This window comes from Camellia sinensis, chromosome 9, assembly GCF_055761805.1.
Source record: "Camellia sinensis isolate YWXY chromosome 9, ASM5576180v1, whole genome shotgun sequence".
NCBI lineage: Eukaryota > Viridiplantae > Streptophyta > Magnoliopsida > Ericales > Theaceae > Camellia > Camellia sinensis.
Window position 1 is genome coordinate 76,545,516 of NC_138969.1, and position 16,430 is coordinate 76,561,945.

Consider the following 16,430-nt stretch of genomic DNA (forward strand, 5'->3'; position numbering starts at 1 on the left):
CCTTGCTCAAATAATCAATTTGTGAATCATACATCTGAATGCGTTGATTTCGCTTTTTGCTTATGCTTTGAATACATGTATTGTTCATAGTTCCTCTTGCACGCCTTGCCACTGTTCTTGGCCTTCAACCCTTTGTATTCTTCATGTTCTTGATAGTCCATCTCTATTCTTGATTCTGAAACTTCGTATTTGTTTTCTGTCTTTTGTGTCTTTTCCAAATCTGTGTCTTTGATCTTCATCTCCATAGATTTAGGTTTGGGATTTGTTTGTAGAACCCACATTTTAGGGCAAAACTGAAACATCCCTTTCAAATTTATTCATCAACTAAAACCTAGGTTTTTTGCCGAGGTCCCAATAACCCTATTTGAACCATCTTCTTATTGAAACCCAATACCTTTAGTTATCCCGACATCATGGGTATGTGGGAACATCGGGTGAACACTCCCTCTAAGCTGGAATTTTTTAGGCAAGAGTTTGAAATCCCAGCCGATGTCAATCTGAGGTTGGCTAGGGATGATGACTCCATCACGCCTACAGAAAACTCCATGCCCTTCCCTGTGGTTGCTTTTATCGTGTATGGACTCCGGTTTCCACTTAACATCCTTTTTCGCGAGATTCTTCATTACTACAAGTTGAACCCCATGCAACTGGCCATTAACTCTTATCGAGTGATCCACGGCATTATTGCCTTAGCTAAACAGGGAAACGTTAGGATCACCCTAGCCGATATCCAGTACTGCTATACCATGTGTGCCCTTAATTTGAAAGAAAAAGGCTACATTTATTACCTTAAGCCGAGGTCTACAAAATTCAAAATCGTAGCCGATCTCCCAGACTCCAACAAGGGGGCTGGAGATGACTATCTTATTACCTCGGGAAATTGGGAGTTTGCTCCAGATGAGGACATCTATCTCTACCCTCTTCCCTGATCAGTTTTAGAGGGCAAGGGTAAGAGCCCAGTATTCAGCTTTGCCCGTATTCTTTCGAAGTCTTAAATACTTTGTCTGTTTCTGACGTCTGTTCTTCTTGTAACTGTTCGTCAGCCACCGAAAAATTTTCGCCAATCCTTTGTCCCTAGCAAGGATTTGAAGAAACTTCTGGACTTGCCAGTCCATAAGAGAAAAGCGCCTGTGCTTCTCAATTTTATTCCATCATACAAGTCGACTTTGCCTGACGTTCCCAAAAGGAAGAAGAAAAGCTTTTCTCCACCCTCTGCTACAACTCCATTAACTGCATCTACATCACGAACAGATCAAGGATCAACATCTGATCCAATTGATCATCCATCCACTTCAGCTCCATACCTGGTCCCAATATCAGAGCAAAAACATCGGCGATGACTTGTCCTTACTGCCGAGATGGGTCGCCCTAAACCAGTTGCAAAAGATCTTCTGGCTAGCATTCCATCATCGGTTGGCGATTAACCAGCACAATCCCTTCCTCCACCTAAGCCAAAAAGAATTAAGAAGGCCCAACCAAAGGCTAAAGTTACTCAGACTGAGTCTGAGGATACTTTGCCTATATCAAGGTTGGCTGAGAGTGACAAACCTCAACCCTCTGCTGGGAAGAGGCGCTCGGAAACCCAGCCATCAAAGTCCCCAAAATCCAAAAAGTCGAGGTCTTCTTCCGCTACGACTTCGGGATCCAAGAAGAACGATGCCCCCTGGTCCCCAAAAATTACTCTGGAGGACAAGCCAGTCTTGGCTACTGATAGTGCCGACGACATCAATGTTGGCGTAGCCCTAAACACAGCTCTGCTCCTTCCCGGCGACCTTGACTGCAACGCCGAGTTGAGGGAGTACGAGAATTATGTGTTGATGCTTCAACGCTCCGTTCAAGTAAGTGTCTTCTTCTTGGTAATTTTCTTCTTTGTGTTTTGTATTTAGAAATTTTTGTGCTAATTTTTGCCTTGTGTTCTTTCAGGCAATCGAGCATACCCACTCATTTTCTGTTCAATCCTTTGAAAATCGGCAAAAGTTGGCCGACATGAAGAAGGAGTTCTCTTCTCTCCAAAACATCAATAAGGGCCTTGAATAAAAAATGAAGAAGCTGGAGGATCAAGCCGAGGCTGCAATTAAAGCTCAGAATAATGCAGAAGAGAAGGCAGAGGCTGCTGAGGCTATCAGAAAAGTGGCTGAATCCCAAAGAAAGGAGGCCGAGGAGAATATGGCCCAAGCCGAGAAGGAGTGTAGACATCCCATTTTTGACCGACCTTAAGACTCAGACGTCACCAACTGAACGCTCGGTGATGTTGCATATTGTGCTCGTTCTGAGGTTGCGGAGTCTCGGCTGCGAGCCTTGCCTCCAGACTTCGGAGCTCTTTTGTGCTTTGCCTCGGTTTGCGAATCAGGTCCTGTTTTCTCTGTTTTCTCTTCCCGAAGGGAGGGAGAGGTCTCGTAGACCATCTCTCAGTGGCCGTAGGCTACGTTTCGTGGTCGTAGGCTATTTTTTCCGTTTGGAGCCCAGTTTCCGATTTTCAGAGCTGTCAGCCGTGTGCCTCGGTTCGGGACCGCTTAACTACCTCCGTTTGCTCCGGTTTTTGGCACACACCTTGCTTCCTCCCTTTTGAGGGACACTGTGGCCCGGGAGACCACCTTCGTGGTCATACGCCACTTCCGGTGCCTAACAGCCTACTTTCGGGGCCCCGAACCGCGCGTTTTGGCCCCCGAACCTTCGTTTTGTATCCGTTTTGGTCCATTTTTGGTAGAGACCCTATTTTCATTGTTAGGAAGATGGTAGGATGGTGGGAGGCCACCTTTTCTCCTGAAAAACCAGTTTTCTCATTTTCTCTCTCCAAAAGTCAATTTTTCTGACAGAAAGTTGGTTTTTCTCACTTTTGAGCCATAATTTCTGGTTTTTCACACCATCATTGTGTTGTGCTCATCTGGGAGGCCACCAATATGGGTCGGCCGACCCGTAATTCTTCTTGACCCTTTTGAACCCCTCTAAAATGCTGGCTTTTCTGTCTCCTGGGTAACATTTTCTGGTTTTTCACCACACAGCTATATTCTACTCATCTAGAAGGCCACCTTTCTGGGGAGGCCGACTAGCTTTTTTGCTTGACCCTTTTGACCCCTGGTCGGCCGACCAGGGGGAGTGGCCGACCGGCCACCTTAGCTGGTCGGCCAGCTTTCTGCTTTTTACTCTTCTCAAGTGTGTTCCAGCTGTGCCGGCTGTTTTACACTTGACCCACTGTCCGAGGATTTTGTTCCTGTTTTGGTCCTTAAAAGGGGGTTTTGACCCCTTTGCTTGGTTGGTAGGAGGAGTTTGACCCTTTTGGTCAAGGAAGCTTGACCCTTTTGGTCTAGCTTCCTCAAGAAGCTTGACCCCTTTGGTCAAGCTTCTTTTAGAAGCTTTGAACCTCTCTCTTGGCTTCTCCAAGGAGCCTTACTTCTCTCCCTCTATATAACCAACCCTCTATCTCATTTTGCAAGGGTTAGACATTTGGTTAAGGCATACACACTCCATCCTCCATAGCCTTCTTCTCCAAGCTCCAAACCCTAATATTCTTGGCCATTTTACCCTACACCTCATAGCCTACCACCCCCACCATCCACTCCAGCATCTTGGAGGTCATTTTCAGAGCTTGAGGAGTCACATTCTTGGTCTAGAAGTTGCTGAGGGTCGGCTCTACAAGGGTAAGTCTTCATTTACCCCTTTTTTGCACTATTTTTCTCTATACTTTAGCTCCATTTGCAAGAATTTTCGAGCCTTGGTGTAAAATGATAATAGTCTTATTTTGAGCTCCTCTTCATGTTTGATTAAGGATACTTTTCTGTTTGAGGTCTCTTACATTCTTGTATGCTTTATCTCTCTTTTAGGGCTTATTTTGCATGATATATTATCCTTATTTGTGAGCATTTTTGGACCTCAGCCTAAACTGAAGAAAGTCTTGTTTTGACCTCCTCTTTAAGTTTGATTGAGGTCACTTTTCTATTTGGAGTCATCTTCTTCCTTGCATGCTTCACTTCCTCATGCTTTGAGCCATGCATTTAAGCATTTGCATTGGTCTTGTTTTGGCATCTTGGCCACTGAAATCCAGTAGATTTTCAGTGGCCTTGATGTGTCTTTGAGCTCCAAAATCATAGAGGAGTGACCTTCTCACCCCTCATTCTCTTTACTAGCATAGTTGGCCTTCCAAAGGGACCCTATTTTGCATGCATTGAAGTCATGTTTCAAGCCTTATTCTGAGGGTTTTAAGGTCTTCCTAAGCTCTGTCAAAAGCCCATTTTTTCATATTTTATGTCTATGATGCATGTATAGAGCAATCCCATTCAAGGCCTTTCAAAGGGGCCTTTCTTTGCATGTTTCCGAGACTAATTTCAGGGCCTATTTGGTGGGTTTTAGGGCTTTTATAACTCATTTCCAGAGGTGGTTTTGCCATGTTACATGTCTACCTTGTATGTGCTTAATAACCCCTTGTATGGCCCTCTAAAGGAACTCACCATTTTTGCATGAATTGGTTGCATTTCAGTGGTTATTTGGGCATATTTTGACATGTTTTATTCACTGTTTTTGGCTGGTTTGATGAGTTCTCATACACTTCATATACATGCAATGTAAACCATGCTTGCTAGCCAAATTTGCATGCTATTTTAGTCCATCATGTTAGCACTTTTTGGCTATGCTTTAAACTAGAAATGTGCATGTTTTGGGACTTCCTTGGCTCTGTCTTTGTACCTCATGGCCAAATAATGGTTGCTTTGCATAGTTATAATTCAATACATATGCCTAGCTTTGAGTTTTGGGGCTTATTTCATGCATCGGGTGCCTTATTTCCATGTTTCGGGATCATTTAGCATCATGTTTCAGTGCTGGAGATTACATGTTTGTATGCCATCTTTTATCCATTGCCATGCTTTGGTAGAGCGGCATTTTATGCCTTAGGTTCGGTCCTCGGTATGCATGCACGTGTACACGCATTTCGGTTGTCTCTTTTCCATCTAATGGCCACTGATGTGAGTGTGGCTGAGGTCCATTCATGTTGGTGTAAGTCCATCGTGCATTGTGTATGTCATTTCGGTCCATAGCATTGCGTATGCTAGATTGCATGTTAGAGCATCGTGTATGCCATGTCACATCGAGCATTGTATATGCCATTCCATAGCATTGCGCATGCTAGGTTGTATGTTAGTCGCATTGTGTATGCCATCTCATTTGCATTGTGTTTGGGATAGGAGTTAGCCCAAGCACGGGAAACGAGGGACGTTTCGTACTCCGAGTGACGGAATGTGTCTCAATTCCCGGTCGCCGACACTCCGGATTACCCATGATGGAGTTTAGGTCTTGTTGTGTTTTCATGTGCATTCATTTCACATCGAGTCGTGCAATTCGACTCCTCGGCCATCATGCATCGATATGCGTGATTGGTGGCATGAGGATCGAGGACTACACTCCCTGAAGGGTAGTCATGCACACATATGTGAAAATACTTTGCCATGCCCCTTTGTTGCTCTCTGTTGCTGTAAATCAGAAATCAGCGGCCTTCTAGAGCATTGCGCAATATTCCAAAAACAATTGCAAACAAAGGCAAACTGGGGCATCGTAATGGATTTCTGTGCAAGGCAACTTAAGCATGCATCATTCATCATTTGGAACAGAGCTGAGGCGGTCTATGGATTTGCATGCTAATTTACCTACTTTCCTAGATTAATTTGTTAATTAATTAGGATTTTATATTTATTCGGACTGTACTATTTATTCGGACTGTATATTATTTATTCGGACCCTCCGAGCGAGGGCACAACTGTAATAAGTGTGCGTGCGTGTGATGTATGTCTTCCAACCCTACATCTTTCTCCCTTTTTATTTACCAGCTTATGATGGTTAGATTAGGGCATGTTTCAATTAACATACAGCATGATAGCATGTTTGCATTCATTCATCTATTTTGCATGCACCGGGCTCGGCGCATCATACTAACTGCATTTGTATTTCAATTCCGAGTTGAATACTTGTTAGTTGTAGCATTTCACATGCCATCTTTAGAATAGCCGAGCCTATCTTAGTCGCATTTTGCATGTGTTGCATTAGGCATTTCTGTATAGTTAGGACCATGCATGGATTTCTAATTAGCTTCTGTTTTGGCTTGGAGTACTCGGTAAGTGGTTATGCTTTAGCATTCTTGCACGCGTGTAAGTGACTACCATGATAGCATGCTTTACCATGAGGCTATTTGCTTATATGATATAATTGCCTGAATTCCTGTGGGTGAAGGTTGGATTATCTGAATTGGAATAATGCATTGACTGTGAGTTTTAACCCCACTAGATAGTGGCAAAACCATGTTTTCTAAGCCCACCTGAGGGTGGCAAATCCACATTTTAGCCTACTTGCGAGTAGCAAACCGTTTTCAAAAACAAACATGAAACGTTTTGTTCCAATTCAGGCAATCCAGTCTATACTTGTATGCTGTGCACATCATATAGTAAATTTAGGCTAATAACCGGAATAAGAACGCATAATGTTTTCAAAACTAGATATCATGGTTAGTAGAGGCTGATCTTTGATCAGGCGAGCGGGGGTGCTCACGAAGTGACCTTCCCCAATTGTACCCAAGTTCCCGAGCCAAGGCAACTTTGGTGATGACGGACACGTGGCCTTAGCCAACGAGTCAGGGTTTCCTAAATTTCCCAAAATAAAATATTTAGGTGGCGACTCTATATCTGGCAAAGTAGTCCATGTTTGGCACTTGTTTTAAAAAAATCTATTTTCAAAAATGATTTACCGGATTTGGACTCTTTGATGATTCATTGGTCTTGCATTGCACTCTGCGAGATTAGATACTGGACCGTGACTTTGAGTCCTGAACTGTAGTGAGCCCAAATGAACAAAACGGGAGATTTCCTCCCGAGACATTCGGGGATGTCTACAAGGAGCTTCAAGAAGCCTTGGCCACCAAAGAGGCTGAAATAAAGATGTTGATGAAAAGGCATATACCCAAGGCATGGCTGACGTCACAGATGCTTACGAACAGCAAGTGAAGGAGGCATGCAACAAGGGTTTTACCCTTGGTTGGATGTCCCTTCTGAAGAAACTTAACGTCCCAGAGGATTTGCCATTAAGAAAACCTGATGCCATTCCTCTGCCATTCCCTCCATTTCAACCTCCAAATCAAGATGTCGGCGAATCCGAATCCGAAGAAAATGATGGGGATGGGGATCAGGCCTTGGTGAGAAAATCCAAGGATGCCGATGGGGCCAAGTCCCCTTCCCAGAATGAGCAAGTCCTAGACTTGACTCAGGATGAGGAAGGTGATGAGGTTCCCATAGAATCTGTTCCCGAGAATGCACTAGCCGACATCTCCTCTGCGGACAAGAGTGTTGAAGAAACTCTGCAAGAAATTGATGCCGAGTCAGTGGCGGATAAGCCTGCTGGGACGTCTTCTCAACCAGCATCTGATCTTCAAATTCAACCAACTGATGGAGAGGAGTCTTAGCTTCATGTTTTTCTTTTGCGTACTTGTATTTTGTTGCTTCTTTATCTTTTGGAACAATATATGCTTTTTGTATGGCCGATGTGCCCTTTTCTTGGTGAATGAATATAATTTTTCTTTTCTTGTCTTTTCTTTATTGCTTTGTGCATCATTCTATACTTAGAACAGTTTGCATGTCTTATGTACTCTTCATTCTTTGTGCAATCTCCTCGGGGTGACACACCTCGGTTATGTCACCTGACGATTTACCTCGGCAAGTTCTTGTCTTGTAAATTGCTTATAAATTTTAACAAGGATAAACATATACTGGTTTAATCTCAACTTCAACTTGTAAATTGCTACAAATTTCAACAAGTGAAGATAAACAATTATCTCGGCTTAACTTCAACTTGTAAATTGCTACAAATTTCAACAAGCGTTAAGCATTACTTCGGTTTAACTTCAACTTGTAAATTGCTACAAATTTTAATAAGTGAAGATAAACAATTATCTCGGCTTAACTTCAACTTGTAAATTGTTACAAATTTCAACAAGCGTTAAGCATTTTTGTCTTCTCTCTGCCCCTAATGTGAACCTGAGTTCCACTTGGGTTCTCATTATTCAGAAACAACATTATGCATCTTTTATCAATTCACAAGTCTTTGGAGAACTCTGCTAAAATTTTATTGATGACGTCGGTAAAAAATAACAAGGAATATCTAATGATAGAAATTTTTCAAATTACAAGTGTTCCAGGGTCTTGGCAATGCTTTGCCCTCATTGTCTTCAAGCCGGTATGCTCCATTGCCCAATACCGAAGTGATTCTGTAGGGTCCTTCCCAATTTGGGCCAAGCTTGCCCTCTCTAGGGTCCTTCTTGTTGCCAACAACGTTTCTAAGGACTAGGTTGCCGACCTGAAAATCCCTTGGATTGACCTTCTTATTGTAAGCTCTAGCAAGCTGCTGCTGGTACGCTGCGAGCTGAATTGCAGCTTTCTCCCTTTTTTCTTCTAAGAGATCCAGATCTCGGGCTAGAAGTATGTCATTAGTCCTATTCTCTACTCCCTGGGTTCTGATCCCTGGGATGCCGATCTCCAGTGGGATGACTGCTTCTGTGCCGTAGGCCATGGCAAAGGGGGTTTCCCCTATTGATCTTCTCGGCGTAGTCCGATATGCCCAGAGTACATTGGGCAACTCGTCTACCCACTTTCCTTTTGCTGCCTGCAGTCTCTTCTTTATCCCATCCAAAATTACTTTGTTGGATGCTTCTGCTTGCCCATTGCTTTGGGGAAAACTTGGTGTTGAAAAGTAATTCTTTATCTTGAATTTCGCACAGAAGTTCTTGATGAGTTTGCTGTGAAACTGCGTTCCGTTGTCGGCAACTATTACTCTTGGAATGCCAAATCTGGTGATGATGTTTCTCCATATGAAGTTCTTGACGTCCACATCTCAGATTTTGGCTAGAGGTTCTGCTTCTATCCACTTCGTGAAGTAATCTGTTGCTACCAGCAAGTACTTCCTTTGCCCAGTTGTTTGGGGCAACTGCCCAATGAGATCCATGCCCCATTGGGCAAATGTCCATGGACTAGATACAGGGTTCAGGTCAGCAGCTGGCTGGTGTATCAAATTTGCGAATCTTTGGCATTGCTCACATTTCTTCACGTAGGCTTCTGCATCTTTTTGCATGTAAGGCCACCAATACCCCTGGGTAATGGCCCATGAGCTAGTGATCTGCCCCCAGCGTGGCTTCCACAAATCCCTTCATGAATTTCATATAGAAAATCTTCCACCTACAAAGGGTGTACGCACCTTAAAAAGGGGCCAGTGAAGGACCTTCTGTAAAGATGTCCGTCCGCTGTTAGATTGAATCTTGCCGACTTCAATCTGACCTTGTGTGCTTTCTTATGGTCTTCTGGCAGCTTTTCCTCTTTTAGGAATGCAACAATTGCATCCATCCAGCTTGGTCCCAAGTCCACACACATTGCTTCTTGTTCTGTGATCAGTTGTTCTATGCTCGGGCTTGACAGATAGTCAATCATTATTGTCCTTGTTTTTCCAGTTTGCATTGAGCTTGCCAAGTTGGCTAATGCGTCGGCGTGGCTGTTATCATCTCGGCTAACTTGAAAAAGTCGGCAGTTGCGAAATAAGGCTGCCAGCCTGATGACTTCCTTTGCGTATGCCGACATTCTCTTATCTCGGGTTGCGAACTCTCTTGTTGTCTGATTTACTATAAGTTGTGAATCACAAAAAATTATTACCTCATCTGCTTCTACTGCCACTGCCAGCTTTAGTCCTGCAATCAATTCTTCGTATTCTGCCTCATTGTTCGAGGCCTTGAACCCTAATCGAATAGACTGTTCCAATATCTCTCCATCAGGAGATATTAACACTACTCCTGCCCCTGCTCCTTGCCGCTTGAGCTCTTATCGACAAACAGGTGAAAGGAGTCGCCGATGTAAATGCTGCAGGATCTGAGTTTTTCCTTTCCTTGTTCTTTTACCTTTGGCTAGGCTTCTCCTTGTTTGCTTGGACATCGTTCATCTTGGCTCAACAGAGCCCGATGTTAGATGGATTCTGGCGTGAATTCGGCCATGAAGTCGGCCAAAACTTGGCCCTTAATTGCTGTTCTCGGCCTGAACTCCAGGTCGTACTGGCCCAAGGTCATTGCCCATCTTGCTATCCTTCCTGTTAAGTCTCCTTGTTGTAACAAGGACTTCAGTGGGTGCTCTGTTAGCACTATAATCTTGTGCGCTTGAAAGTAATGGTTCAGCTTCTTTGAAGCCATTATTAAGGACAACATTAATTTCTCTAGTGGTAGGTACCTTGTTTCTGCATCGGCCAAGGTTTTGCTTACATAATAAACAGCCTTTTGGTCCCCATTTTCCTCTCGGATTAGTACTACACTTACTGCGTGTTCTGAAACTGCTAAATACAAAAATAGTTCTTCCCCGGGTTCAGGTGTTGAGAGGACTGGAGCCGTGGTCAGATATTTCTTTAGGTTGGACAAAGCGGCCTCACATTCCTCAGTCCATAGGAAGTCTGTGGCCTTTTTCACCAGATTGAAGAAGGGTTTACATTTGTCTGAGCTTCTACTGATGAACTTGTTTAGGGTTACGGCCCTTCCAGTTAGCATCTGCACCTGTTTTGCCGATGTCGGCCTCTTCAACTCTAGGATGGCCTTGATTTGATCTGGGCTGGCCTCAATGCCGTTTCTTGTTACCAGGTACCCCAGAAACTTACCTTATCCAACTCCAAACGCACATTTCGATGCATTGAGTCGGAGCCAGTATGTTTTGAGTATATCAAAGACCTTTTTTAGGTCGGCAAGATGACCCTTAGGTTCCTTGGTCTTCACGACCATGTCATCGATGTAGACTTCTACCGTTCGGCCAATCAGGTGTTTGAACATTTTGGTTACTAGCCTTTGGTAAGTTACTCCTGCATTTTTCAACCCGAAAGGCATTACCCTGTAACAGTACAGGCCTTTTGGGGTGATGAATGCGATTTTTTCTTCGTCTAAGGGGTACATGACGATCTGGTGGTACCCCCTGTAGGCGTCTAGAAAACTCATTCTTCCATGCCCTGAAGTGGCACCTACTAGCTGGTCAATTTTGGGCAGGGAAAAGCTGTCTTTGGGACAGGCTTTGTTGAGGCTGGTAAAGTCTACATAGACCCTCCATTTACCATTCTTCTTCTTTACCACCACTGTATTGGATAGCTATGTTGGGTAGTGTACTTCTCTAATGGCCCTGGCCTCCAGAAGTTTGTCTATTTCTTCTTCTACTGCTTCGACGTGTATCAACGTCGGTCTTCTGGCTCACTGAATTACAGGTTTGGCCGACCTGTCAACATTCAGTTTGTGGCAAGTGACCTCGGGGTCAATGCCAGGCATTTCATAAGGTGTCCAAGCAAACACCTCAATATTTGCTCTTAAAAAAGTCTCTAACTCTTTTTCCTCTTCTTCAGCTAAGCCTGAGCCGAGAAGAAAAAAGCGTTCTTCATCCCCATCCTGGACGAGGATTTTCTTTAGCACCTCTTCGCTCTTCTTGGCTGGTTCTTTGGCGACGTCTTCTAGGACTTCCAAGTCCTCATCTTCAATTTCTGCCTTCTCTGGCTCTCGCACGCAATTAGATTTCATTGCTGCCATGGAGCAACTCTTCGCCTATAGCTGATCGCCTCTAACTTCCTCTGTCCCATGCTCTGTTGGGAATCACAGTAGTTGATGCAATGTTGAGGGAATTGCCCCCATTGCATGCAACCATGGCCTTCCCAAGATGATGTTGTATAGCGAAGGCATGTCAACCACTATGAATTCTGTCCTGACCTTTTTAGTGCCGGCTTGTACTTCCAAGCTTGTTGCGCCCAGTGGCCACGTCGGCGTTCCATTGATGCCGACCATCGGGCCATTAGATTGCTCCAAGTCATCAGGATGAAGGCCCAACTCCTTGTAACATCTAACATACATGATGTCGCAAGAGCTGCCTTGATCAATTAGGATGCGTTTCACTTGGCACTCCCCAACCTAGAGGGATACTACCAAGGCATCATTATGTGGATGCTGGACCATCTCTAGGTCGTCTTCGGTAAAGGCTATCGTCGATCCCTGGCATTCTTCAGGCCGAGGTCTTTTATGTCCGACCTGGTTTATGTGCTGTAGGTGTTTTACCTTCTGGGTCTCCCCTCGTATGTCGTTTTCGTTCACTTTTGAGTGAATTACATTAACCACCCGTGGTCCTCCTGCCTGTGGTTGCTGTGCTGGGGGAGGCGGAGCTGCTAGTGCTTGAGGCAATCTTGCCTGTTCTTCCCTTGTCCTGGCCTCATCGACAAGGTCCCTCAGATGGCCTTGCCTCACCAAGTCTTCTAGGTGTGCTTTTAGGGCTCTACAACCCTGAGTTGGGTGCCCTTCTTCATTGTGGTAAGCACAATGCCTACCGACGTTTCTTCCCATAAATTTCCCTGGTGTTCTTGTCGGTCCTCAGAAATAGGGTTGGTTTCGTATTTGATCCAGGACTTTGTGGACCGGGATTCGGAACACAGTCGTCACTACCTGTTTAGCCCTTAATTCCGTTTCTTGTTTAGTTAATCCATTGTTACCTCGGCCTCCCTTCGGCGAGCCGTTTCCTTTCTCCTGCTTTGTCTCTTTGTTTCCCGACGTATCCTCATCGGCTCTGGCGTACTTTTCGATTCTCGCCATGAGTTCTTCCATGCTTTTTGGCAATGTCTTTGCCAAAGACTTCCGTAGTGGGCAGTCATCTTTCAGGCCGTTCTTGAAAGACACGACCGCCACCTCTTGGTTGTATTCGGGTATTCGATTGAACACCTCGTAGTACCTTTTTGCGTAGGCCCTAAGGCCTTCATCCTTGGTGATCCTTAAAGCCATCAGAGCATCGACCCTCAAGGGCTGTAGTTTGTTCGTTACAAACTTGGCCACAAACATCTCGACCAGGCCTTCCCAAGTCTTTATGCTTCCCTTCGGCAGTTTATGGAACCAATCTGATGCAATCTCCCCAAAGGATGAGGGGAATACTTTGCAGAGCAACGGCTCGTTCCCACTATATAATGCCATTGAATTCAGGTATAATCCAACGTGAAAGTTGGGATCTGACTTACCGTCATATATTTAGAACCTCGGCATACTGAATCTCTTTGGTGTTTCAAATTTGTCCAGTTCCACCGAGAATGGTGTCCTCGGCTTAACCGAGGAAGTTACCTCGGCTTCAGCATTCTGTTGCTAGCAACGGCTCGTTCCCACTATATAATGCCATTGAATTCAGGTATAATCCAACGTGAAAGTTGGGATCTGACTTACCGTCATATATTTGGAACCTCGGCATACTGAATCTCTTTGGTGTTTCAAATTTGTCCAATTCCACCGAGAATGGTGTCCTCGGCTTAACCGATGAAGTTACCTCGACTTCAGCATTCTGTTGCTTCCTCTTGAGATAATCTCTCAAGTCTTCTTTACTCCTCCCTGGAGCTCGGCTATCTTTGGACTTCAATCTTTTCGGCACACTACTTTCGGCCTCGTGGTGGGCCCGTTTTGATCTTTCTCCATGGGTTGTGTCAAAGCAGAGCGCCTGCCCTTGAACATGTCGATGTTCTTTGGGCTCTGGGTCCTTTGTGTGATACGTCCTTCGGGACTCCTCTCGTCTCGGCTCCTCTCGTCCGACTTCCCTAGAAGGTCGGAGAGAGTGCCTTCTGCTCCTGGTGTGCTGAGGAGCTTCGGGGATTGTTTTCCTTCCTCCCATCTGGGTGTTAGTTGCTGGAATCGGCATGTCGTGCAGCGGGTACGGTGGCTGCATGACATTGTTTTGCATCATGAAGTTGACGACCGACTGCAGGTCTGCCAACTTGTTTGCCAATTCTTTTACTTCTTCATCCCTCCGTAGGCACCTATCCCTCCATACTTGGAGGTTATCTTCGTTATAGTACCTGCTTTGGTCTGTCTTCTTCGAAGTTTCGCCCTCCTGGCCGACGTCTTTCTCTCCGTGGCCCTAGTCACGAGTTTCTGAATTGTGGTTGTCTCCTTCGATATCAAGGTCTATAGGTCTGCCACTCCCAGCAGGAGTGTCGTCCCCTATCTTTTCATTCTATGCGTTACTGGCCATCTATTCTTCCTTCTTCCCACAGACGGCGCCAAATTGTATGAGTAATTTTCTGACCACACTGCCCGTTTAGTAATCAGCTAAAGACCACTGGCAGAATAGATGGCTTCAGTAACCTGTAACAGAAAGAAAAGGCTCCGGCGGTGGTTCTTCCACCTGGGGGCACTCCAACGATCAAGTCAGTATATCTCTCAAAGATAAATCAAGTGCTAAACTTACTACTCAAAGCATAAATTGCGTACCTTAGACCCACGGGGGTGCCTCTCTTTTATAGTTAACTCAATCCTAGTCCCACTAGAAGCCTGACTTCTATGGATTCCAATTCAGTACTTACTTTGGACTCCTCAAGAGATAAAGATAAACTCTCTAGGAGCTTTATCCTTATCTTGGCTAAATCTCCTCTTCATTCTAGGACTCTTGTCCCTTATCCATTTATCTCAAATTCTGATATCTTCGGAGATAACCTCGGCAACGCCGAGATAACCTCGGCATAATAACCAGGACACGTGGCACCTCGGCTGACACATCGGCGTCACCTTGCCACGTGTTGGTACTCAAAAATATATCCCCACAGGAGGACATAGCAGTAGATAGATCACAAGGGAGTCTGGGGGTTAGAAAGCTAAGAGAAGTCAATAATTGTCTTTTACTTAAATGGTGGTGGAGGTTTGGAGTGGAGGACAAAGCCCTTTGGAAGCAAATGTTGAGGTGTAAATATGGCGTCGGTGGGGGAAACTGGATACCTACTGCACCAGAGTCTAGTTCAGTGTCCAGAGTGTGGGCTGATGTTCTCCACATTGATGCACATTGTCCTTGTTTGGTTGATTATTATTTATCAAATTTTAAGTAAGTTGCAGGCAATGGGCAAAGACTCCAATTCTGGGAGGATAAGTGTTTAAATAACTTGTGTTTGAAGGAGAAATTCCCTAGGTTGTATAGCTTATTTGTGGAGAAAGGTTGCACAATTCTGCAGATGTATCAAAGGAGAGGATCAATTCAGGATTGGAATTTCCTTTTCAGAAGACCTCTGCTAGCTTGGGAGGAGGAGGAGGTTATAAGGCTACAAGAGTTACTTAGGGATGCACCTTCACTCACAACAGATTCTGAGGACTCTTGCTTGTGGCTGGTCAATTCATCAGGTTCATACTCTATAGCTTCAGCATGGAAGTGGTGGGTGTCTATGAAAAGTTCTGCTGTTGGTGTTACTGACATGATGTGGAAGAATATTGCCCCACCCAAGGTGCAATTTTGTGGTTGGTTAGCATGGAAAGGTAGACTTAAAACTTCAACATTTCTTAAGAGGATTGGTGTGTTGAACATGGAAGCTAGTTCGCTGTGTTTGCTGTGCAAAGTAGAGGGGGAGATAGTTAATCATGTGCTACTGTTCTATCCTTTGGTTAGGAAAGTGTGGATTAATATATTGAAATGGTTGGATTTGGTTTGGGTACTACCGGGGTCAGTTGAGGTTTTGTTGAATTGGTGGGCAAGTTTCAAGTTCAAAAAGGTGGTCCAAACAATGTGGAAAACTGTTCCCTTGGCTGTTATGTGGTCAATTTGGAAAGGAAGGAATGAGTGCCTTTCTCATGGTAAGATTGTTGATGGGCTAGAATTATCTAAACTGGTGAAAGTAAGGGTAGCACTTTGGTCTAAGCAAAGCACTAGAGGTTTGCAGTTTTTAGTGGAGGATATAGTCAATAATCTTGATAGGATCAAAGCCTAATAGTGGTGTTTGGTGTTCTGGTGCTTTTGGTTTTTGTATTAGTGGGGTGTGGGTGGTGTTTATCTTCTATTTTGTTCTTCGTTTTCCTTGGGTTGGTCTCTCATCAACCTGGGGTTTGCTTGCATCTGTTTGTGCTTCTTAAGTGGTGCCAACCTTGTTGGGATCATTTTTTGTAGCTATGATGTATGCAGCCTTCCCCTTACTTTATTGCTGATTGTATGAGTTCTCCTCTTTTCATCAATAAAGCTTCTCTTTGCTTATTCAAAAAAAAAAAAAAAAACAAAACAAAACAAAAAGAAAAGAAAGTCAAATTGTTTGGAGAGATGCAAAATATGGTTAAAGAATTCAAGAACATTGCGCTTCAAGTTTTTTTTTTTTTTTTTTAATATATGTAATCATAGTTAATAACTTTTTATTAATTCCTTTGTACATACTTTTGAACATTCAACTTTCATTTATGAAATATATGATGTTATTCGATTCAATATGTGATTGTGATTCAAATGATAGTATATAGTGTGTATTACATTCTTCAAATGCACATACAAAAATAATATTGATTATCCTTCAAATATGTCGAACCATTTTTTTATCACACGCATTAACTGTGATGAGAAATGCATATAACGTGTGATCTTATCTCATTATTAATCACACATTTTATTAGATATTAATCACACTTAAAATAGGTG

General features: G+C 44.0%; 1 protein-coding gene across 1 annotated transcript; it reads left to right on the forward strand.

Moving 5' to 3' along the window:
• The first annotated feature begins 14,991 nt into the window (after window positions 1-14,991).
• Window positions 14,992-15,738, forward strand: LOC114288126 (uncharacterized). The gene has a single exon (XM_028231607.2). The coding sequence runs from the start codon at window positions 14,992-14,994 to the stop codon at window positions 15,736-15,738; it is 747 nt and encodes a 248-aa protein (XP_028087408.2).
• Window positions 15,739-16,430: the final 692 nt, after the last annotated feature.

Excerpts from the sequence above, each read along its gene's own strand:
- LOC114288126 (XM_028231607.2), top strand. The coding sequence starts at position 14,992 with ATGTATCAAAGGAGAGGATCAATTCAGGATTGGAATTTCCTTTTCAGA.